This window comes from Poecilia reticulata, linkage group LG2 (assembly GCF_000633615.1).
Source record: "Poecilia reticulata strain Guanapo linkage group LG2, Guppy_female_1.0+MT, whole genome shotgun sequence".
Classification (NCBI taxonomy): Eukaryota; Metazoa; Chordata; class Actinopteri; order Cyprinodontiformes; family Poeciliidae; genus Poecilia; species Poecilia reticulata.
The window spans coordinates 37527069-37536622 of record NC_024332.1 but is presented as its reverse complement, the minus strand read 5'-3'; the positions used below and the strand labels follow the sequence as shown (position 1 = coordinate 37536622).

General features: G+C 37.1%; 1 protein-coding gene across 5 annotated transcripts in view; it reads right to left on the bottom strand.

Moving 5' to 3' along the window:
• The window catches only part of thsd7ba (thrombospondin, type I, domain containing 7Ba), a 199710-nt gene that overhangs the window by 102070 nt on the left and 88086 nt on the right, over nucleotides 1-9554 (bottom strand). For all 5 annotated transcript variants that reach the window (XM_008403104.2, XM_008403129.2, XM_008403136.2 and 2 more), the window contains 2 exons: nucleotides 8451-8620; nucleotides 5884-6042 (listed from right to left, as the gene is read on the bottom strand). In XM_008403104.2, the coding sequence (XP_008401326.1) occupies nucleotides 5884-6042; nucleotides 8451-8620 (329 nt within the window). The remainder of the gene's footprint in view (nucleotides 1-5883; nucleotides 6043-8450; nucleotides 8621-9554) is intronic.

Genomic DNA, 9554 nt, shown 5'->3' with positions numbered 1-9554 from the left:
ATATATATATATATATATATCAGTCTGCATCTGTAAGCTTCCTCACCTTTCTTCAGAACCAAGTTAGCAGAGGAAAAGAGATTGTGTTATGGAGGCGAAATTGTTACATCTATGTATCATGCTGCAAACTCAGGAGCAGGAGCTCTTTTATCAGCAGACTGTGAAATTAAAAGGAGTTTTGAAAAAGAGCCGGAATGATCATCCAAGACAGACAGACAGACAGAAATCGATCTCCTGTAGAAGACGTCACTGCATGTGGGATTTTGTGCCGTTTGCCCTAGAATACCCTCTGAGCGTCAAGGTAACTGCTCTGACTCGACTGTTTATATTTACAGAAAACCGTTGAGTCTTTTATTCGCGTACAATGAAAGGTTGATACTTCAGTAAAGAGAGTCTGTTCATCGAAAGACAGCAGAAGCAGTATTTCCAAGGTGCGAGGGAGGAAGACGGTGAAAATAATAACATAGCAGAGGCGACGGTGTGACAAAAGCCAGGAAGCAGGGTCAAGTTGCAGTGATTGAATATTTTTAACAATAGCTTCCTGTCTTTCCAATTACAGAGTCAATATTTTTTTTATTACTGCCAGTATTTTTTTAAACTAAGTCGTGGTGGTCATTTCAAGCAGTACAGGTGACATTTTCCATAAAATATACAATATCTATAGCATATTCATGTACATCTTGGTCCAACAGCTAATGGGTTCATGAAATTTACTGAAATAAAACCAAACCAGGCAGAACGGCAGCAGTTACAACTAAAACCTGTGCTCTGAAGAAACAGGACAGACTGCAGCTTCCTGACTGTAACCGGTGATTGAAACAAATGCTACACCGTCATAATATTGATGTAGCTCTTGCCTTACTGAAGAAACACATAGTTAGCAAGGGAGAGTAAAGAATCCTGGTGGGCGCATCACTGGAAGAAACCTGCAAACACAGAGTTCCTTCCCCTAAGATCCAACAAGAGCAGATCGTTTAATCACTAATGAAAATGTTTTAAGTTAAAAATAAATTCGTTATGGATATAGATTATTTAAACTACTAGCCATATCATCCACTTATTCCAAGGAATTTGGTGATTGATCCCAATGTGCAGGAAACTAAACACCAGAGAAGGTGTTGAGTCCATGTAAATTAACATCTAATTATATGTCAGAGCCAAATCAGCAAAGTAATGGCTGAAAGAAAATTTCTTAAATTGGTCAAGCGTCTAATACCAAGAGATACACAAACGCCTTGACCATTTTCATTAATGTTTACAAATCACAAATGATAGTTAATCCCTGGCTGCTCTGTGTTTTAAGCTTCATGATGCTGTTTGTTCACAAATGTTCAGTAAAACACATCGGAGACATTCAGAGAACAGTTTAATTTATGCTGATAATAATATACATACAAGAAGTCTATTGGCTAGCAAGGCAACATCTGAAGGGAATAGGTTTTGGTGAAATCAATAATGTAATATGAGAGTAAAGGGAAGTAAAAAAAAACTGCACACCACACTTTTCAGATTTGCCTTTGTGAAAAACTTAAAATGAAAACATTTTATATTTTTCTTCCAACTAGCATTCATGACCCGCTTTTTATTTGTTTTCTATCATAGTAAAATCCCAATAAATATTTTGAAGTTCATGGCAGTAGCACAATCAAATGTGAGGAAAATTCAAAAGGTATGAAAAGGTTTGTGATCCAATAATTATACCAATATTAAATTGCCAGACTTTGACAGTGCCATTGAGATCCAGATCACGTTTATGTGTTTGTGTGGTTAACATAGCTGTCAGTGACAACTACGTCTGTGACAAGTTGTCACAGGTGTCACAATCTCATCAACAAATTACTTCAGCAATATTTTTTTTCCCTGCGATTCTTAGTTCTGCCACCTAACAGCTGTCGTATCACCATAAAACCTCAGAGAGAAAATCTGTTAAATATGAATGAGCAAAAATTTGACTTAAAGAATGGCAAGCACGTCATAAAAACGGGCCAAACAATAAAACGGCATAAACATTATTGAACGACACGAACACGTCGAGTCATTATCTTTACGCCACTTACCCAGTCGTCCACATCACCTTATTGTCCCGTAATGTCATTCATATTCCTCACTCTACAACATTGATTTTCCTAAAGATGGATTGTTCATAAAATATTCATTTTTCCATGAAAAGGTCTCCATTGATTGGACATGTTCACATTTATAGTTTGAATTGACTTCTAAGCTTTTCCAATTCCCTGATGACAGTACAATGTTCTTGCTGGCAAAAAGCTGACAGATGAAATAGTAATTTCTGAACTCCAGTCTCTCCCTTAGTGACACTTGAGCAGCAGACATGAGTATGTCTTCTCGAGACGTACTCATTTTATTTTACTCTGACTCCAGCTACCAGTTGAAGGGCCCCAAATTATTTTATTTTGCGGGTAGCACCTTTTTACCCTTAGAGTCCTAGTCTGCAAATTACAGACATCTGTCTACCATCTACTGGAGTGAAGCTTGGGTTTAGCAGCCTGATCTGAGCGCAGCTGCCTCTCGAACACCAAAGACACTCTGGATCGATTGCAGAATAGCCCAGAGCACTTACCGCTACTCGGATCCAAGCCACAAGAAACGATTTGGCTAGGACATTAATAATTAAAAGGTTTCTTGGACATACCAAGTTTATTTCAGGAAAACAAGGACCGAAAGTGTGATTTCTTTTTTTTTTTTTTTTTTTTTCTTAACGCAGTCTTTTTAAGAAATATACCTTCCCTCCAGCTGTCTGAGTTTCGGTAGAGACATTGCTGAAAATTCATCCAGTAGCATCCCGTGTTCAATTGATTTCCCTGTACAGCTGCAAATACGATAGGCCAAGATAACATGAAAAGACGTGAAGCTACAGCAAGGCAATCTAAATTTGCAATTTTCCCATGAGCAAAGCTGCTTGGCTCCCATACCCAGAAACAGGGATATAACGGGACTTTCGGTTAGAGACGGATCAGTTTACTCTAAATCATAAAGGCAGTTCAATCAGAGCAAGAAATTCTCAGAAGCTCCGGGGCAACAAGCAAATGGATCACAACAATACTCAACTACTCAATATCTGCCTAATGTATCGCTCACTGTGAATGACTCTGTTGCTTTACACTCTGCCTGCCGTGTGCTCCGAGTCTTTATAAACACCATTTAAAGACAGCTTGCCTCAGGAGAGGCCTCCACAAAACGGCAGACGCTTTAGTTTTTCGTTCTTCCAAATATATTAATGACGCCATGTGTGAGAGGACTCGGCTCATCCGGAAAGAGATCCGGTGTTTTGAGAGAACCGACACTGACCTGAACGATCTGCACTGCCGTCGCTCCCCAGGGGGGCTTTCATGTGCATTTTACTCACCGCGGCGACGAGGTCATGATGCCCTTTTAACACAGCCCTAACACAATAACGGCTCAAACGCGCTTCATTCCACACACGCTGCCTTTCAGAGCAATCAGATACGACATAATTCACCTGTGGTGTGAAAAGACAGGTAGACTGAGTGGTCTCATTGTTTTTCATTGCTTCAGTGGTTGATCTACGAAAATATTCATATTCCTCTGTTTTTCCACAATTTTTCACATTACATGGGGATTTTATGCATTATAAATATTTTTTTTGTTCCTTTGGAAGAAAGTTTTTTTGGTCCCTCCAAACTAAGCCACCAACTACTTCCAGATATTTGCTGCAGCCGCTACAGGTTAGCTTGGGCAGGGCATGTCTCAGTTTTACAACCAAAACTCGCTCTACATTTCTCCACAATTTCATTCCAGAGTGAGCACCTTTTAGTCTCCCAGGTGTTTCTTGGTCTTCATGCTTGTTTACGAAAACTCATGGACACATCTCTGAGGCCTTCACAGGATAGCTGTATTTATACTGGGGGTAAATTACCCAAAGGTGAAGTAGGTGTGATTTAAATGTGAGGAACGAGTGAGCGTCGCTCCTTCACCCCGACGTTCCTTCCCTAGCGCCGATCTATGTTTTCGCATCCACCTGAATAATGTGTAGTTGCCTATCTGACTAGTCTAGCACTGGCAAACAAATCAGAAAAAATATATATTGCACATGAGTAACAGCTTTCAGGGTTATGCAGTCCCATGTTGATCACTCTGGAAGTGCTTAGGCAACAGTTTTTATTGATTTCACATGCACTGTCTACAATACAACACAAAGTTAATTGTTGCTGACTGATACTTAGGATTTTCACCTCATGCACATCCGTTCAATTAAAGATTTGGATTTTAGGGGATGTTGCAGCTGTATGTCTTTTGGGTGTTTTGACAAACTTTGTCTATATGCTTTTTGTTCAACATGTTTCTAAAAAAAAAAAAAACCAAATAGGAAATCCAGTGTTTTAAAACAAAGCGCTAAACTTTAATGAAGTAGCATAGTTGTACACTGAAAAATAATTTTAAAAAATGTCAATTTTATATGGTTATTGGGTATATTCAATTAACAATATCTCTAAAAAATAGCTTTAAAGTAAATAAAACTGAAACAAATATATACAAAAACAAATTGTTTAAAAGTTACATACTGCAGCTTTTAATTATCAAGGAAATAACACTAACAAGGCATTTGCTTAAAATTAAATTTTTTATAGTTAATATACGTTTACTTTCTCTGTGGTTGGATTAATTTTAAGCATTTGGTTCAGAATGATTGTGGTCTTTTATATTGACTCTAAACAGAATGTGTTACATCACATACATTAATTAAAACTTCTCTTCTTCTTTATATTGACAACTCTCTCCATGTGACTTGCTGGCCATTAAGTAAGTGTCATGTTGAGCTACAGGTGTTTGTGTCAGAATGCATCTTCTTGTTCTGTGTTTTTGGATCAGAAGTTTCTAATGAACAATATGAAACTAAAAAGAAAAAACCAGGTACATGTGGTGGCTGCAAAGCTAAATACACATTTGCAGAATCAGAGTTGGAAACATCTCCACACCAAGTTAGAAAGCTGGACAGAGGAGAAAACTGAATAAAAAATATTTAATAAAAAGAGGAAAAAATTGGACATTAAAGTTACTGAGGCCGGCAAACAAACAAATTGCAGATGTACTTTTGGAAACAGGGTAGCAGGTGGTGAAAAGAAAGATCCTTTGGTGGAAGGAGAAGACTGACAATGGGGAAAACTAAATGGAAAATCTAAGATGAGAGAAACAAAATTCCCGAATAAAATCCCAGAACATGAATATGTATTGGTGCTGGCAGCCAAGGGCATCGAATGGATAATAATCTCTTCTTGAACAGAAAACGAGAATAAGATAATGTACAACAAATACAGCATACTCAATAAGTATTTGCCTCTCCACTCCCAATATTTTAATTATAAACCTGAATCAAACACACCAGATGTGTAAGGAATAAATGGACTAAAATTTAGCAACTTATTGTATCCTTGAGGAAGGACATGTAAACTTTTCCTGAAGTACATTTTAAATGCCRCTTTACCAAACATTAAGGAAACATAGTACATTTTAGAGTCTGACTTAGAAGAAAGATTTTAAAAATTCTCAAAATTCTTATTCTTGTTATTTTGGCGCTTAAAAAAAAGGGTAAATAATTTTTGTAATTTTATCTAACCTAAATCAGAAAATGCTTAGGTTGATTTGTGTCTTTTGAATGTCTGATCTGACAATTAGAAAATACTTTTGCAACCTTATAATCATGCATTTTTATTATGGATTCTGTGTGAAGTGCATGTATTTTGTCCTCAAGGAGTTGAATTTTAACCAACAACTCCTACATACATCTGATGTAAAAATCATTAAAATCCCATTATTTGTTAAATTTCAACCTTTTTTCGCCAAACTTTTGAAAAGCAAAGGCTTGTCTGTTTCCATGTCATGCTTTGTTATTTTTTAACATACCTTTCTTCCCTTGAGGTTCTTTGCAGTTTTCATGAAGGCAGGCACTCCAGGGCGACCACTGGGACAGCAAGCACTGATGCTGGCAAGGAACGGAGCAGGTCTGAGCGGCCAATGGAGGATCATCTCCATCGCACAGCCAAGCATTCACAGGCCTGGACACTGAACAAACAGACAGAAAAAGAGCACACACAGAAGGATAAACCGTGCTCAAGCAAAACCATACACATTCAGCTGCACAGTGTGTGTATGTGTGTGTGAGTGGTAGAAACCGCTGCCAGGTAATACGTTTAGGATTGGACTCCTGACAGACATGTGGGCCCGGCGATGCGGAGAGAGAGGAGACGATCAAGAAGCCTCGCTGCCGTCAGATTGAAAAGTATTGATTTAATTCAGTTCCGACTTGGAAGACAGGATAGCATTTATTGTTAAAGGCTGCCACTTCAAACTTTGCACACTGTGGCGGGAAGTTTAGCAAAGCTTATTAGAGAGCAACAAGTGAAGAGGCCAGAGGGGATCGCTCATCTGATGTCAGACTCAAGAAAACATAAAATATAGGGCAGCTGGCAACTGATGCGAAAACTAGCAGGTGTTAAATCAAGACATGGTGAAACCATTTTATGACTAAGCAAGGCTGGCATCATCCGAAGATCACAGACAGCTGAACCACCTGTAATGAGCACTGACACGGGGCTCTGCCTCAGAGTAAAAAGGTACTTTTCTGCCTGTCCACAGCAGAGAGATTTCAATCTAATGTTCCATGTTGATGCAGCTTTGAGAGGCAAATTTCCATTTAAATGAGAGCTCATAGAAAAATGACTTAATGTCCACAGAGCATTTTGCCGTTTTACCCACCATAATTTACACGGTGTTTGATCTTCTATGTGAAAATGACATGCTTGTTTAAACACAGAGATAAAGTGCAGTGAAGATCTTTTTACTTTGTTCCACAAATTGTTTTTATCTAACAGGAAGAAACTTCACATAACAGCACATGAAGTGAAAGGCTTGCTGAACCAAATTATGATAAGGCCTTCATGTAACAAATCTATCACTTAAGGTGTTCACATTTCTCTCAAACGTTGTTCAAAAGGATGGCTTCTCTCAAACACTAGGGCAAAATATAGATGTAGCATGCTATTACTGACAAATTGTTTTATTCATTATGCAGGAAAGAGTGTGATTTGCAAAAAAGAATAAAGAACATTTCAGTTGACAGTCATTAAAAGGGGCCCACTGTGCTTAATTAAAATGATAAATGGTTAATACTTATTATGCCACTGCCTGACTCCTTTTTTAATTTTTTTTTCTTAATTTGTGGTGATGCACACTGGAAGTTATGTAGTTCTGTGGAAAAAAGTATTCATTTCTGAACTTTAGAATTAACTACATACTTTGTATATGTGCATTGTATGATACAAACTAGTAGGCAATTCTGATGATATGATAACCACAGTTTACAATTCCACAATAGTTACACAAAAGATGTTTAAAATGAACTAATTTATCTAAGACAGAACAGATATACTTATTCATTCGGCTTTAATATATACACACACACGCACGCACACACGCACACACCCTCTAATTGTTCCAAGAAATTCTGGGCAACAACTGAATAAAAATTTAATGGCTGCTTTTAAATTTAATCACATAATCATTTTTTAAGATGTTTGCTTCCTTTCAACAGGCTCTGCCGCTGTGCATTCAGTTTATCCGTTTACTGCTGAAAGTCCTAAATATATTAATCAAGTAGTAAAGCACCAAAAATGTTTGGAGTTAAAGGGTTAATGAACTTGCTCTGAAAAATGCCCTGAACAGCGACAGTGGCTTCTTTTATTACCACATATAAAACTATGTAATTCAGGTGCAACTTTTCTTCTAGCACGTGGAATTACATTCATTAGATTATTTTTTTCTCTTTTGTTTTCAATCATCAATCAATCAATCAAATTTTATTTGTATAGCACATTTCAGCAGCAAGGCATTTCAAAGTGCTTTAGATAATTAAAATAAAAACAGAAATAATCAGTGAGAAAGAGAGAAATTTAAAAAAAATTAAAAAAAACAAAATAAAAATAAAAACAAAAAAAACAAAAAACATTACATCATTAAAACGTCGAAAAGAAAGAAAAAATTAAAAACATTAAAGACATAAAAACATGGAAGACATCAATAGTCATTTTATGACTATTACTTGGAAAAATATTTAAATAAGATTGAAGGCCTGGGAATTAAACTGTTGGAGGAATAATTGGCTGTTTTATATGCAGAGCAGGGGATCCCCTGTTGTTCAAAGCCTTCACTATGACACATTACATGTGACAGTAAATCATACAATGAATAAATTGAAGATACTTCAAATTTGCATCAGGACACACTTTTCCTATTGTTAGAAGGCATGTCTTTATGCACACAACCAACATGATGCTCTGTTTCTATAATTCACATTGATGATGCAGATCACAGCTTTAAGTTTGAATACATTTCTGTTTCATAACTGAATATTTTTAGACAATGTGTGCTTCTGGGAAGCACTGGTTCAAATAGGATGAAGCTACTTGTCTCACCTTCCTTCTTGTAATGTGCTGCTGAATCATCAGGGACTTGAACACAGTAGGTCTTCCTGGTCTGGACTCCACCTCCACACAGCAGACTGATGTTAGCCCGCCGTCGATCCTGCTGGCCCAGTAAGGGTCGGATGCGGCATTCACCCCAGTCAGTGGTCCTCCAGGTGTACCTTAGGAAACACAACAAAGTGGAAATACAACGCCATTCAAAAGCATTCATACCTCTGGAACTTTTATATATATGTTCACTCTACAGCCACAAATATCAATGCAATATTTTGGGATTTTATGTAATACCCAACAAAGAATAATGCATAATTGTCAAGTGGAAAAACAAGTGTGAAATGCACAACAGTCCAGTTAGCAGTACTTCTTACATAATCTGTAAGTCAATACAGCTCAATAACAGTTACTATGGATCTTTAATTAATGTTCCTCTTGCCTGTCCACTCAGGTTAGATAAATGGCTCTGTCTTAGCAATTGATTGAACTGGATTGTTTTTACGGGTATCAGAGTCGAGGGGTCTGCCAGACCGGTCTTCCCTTCTTTCTCTCTTTCTTCTGGGAGAAGAAGCTGTGGAAACCATATTTTGTTTTCCTTCCACTTCCCAACTATAATCGATATCAAAATTATGCAATAAAGTTTGTGTGAAGAAAGGAACTAAAAGAAATAGGCTGAAAAGGTTCAAGTGTCACAAACAATCTAGAAAAGCGCTGGATAACCGTTATGAAGTTTACACCAGAGATGTTTTACATTTGGGTCTTTTAAAAGTAAATCTGCCATACAACCAGTAAACAAAGATTTAAATGAATGTGAATGAGAATAAAGCATTAGGGAGGATTAACAACAATCAGTGTACACACAGGCTTCTTTCAGTTAGTGAGAAGGAGGCTGTAATATTTATTTTTTTATTTTATTACAGCACTTCTAAATAAATGTTTGGTTTCAACTATGAAATATGCAACGATGCAGAAAGCAATAATATTTCAGGAGATTACTGGAACAACAGCCCCTAGTAATCTATCAAATGCTTAATTTCCGTAATGAGTTTTCCCCTAATCATGTAAATCCCCTGCTCTCAGGCACTCCATGTAAATTTAAAG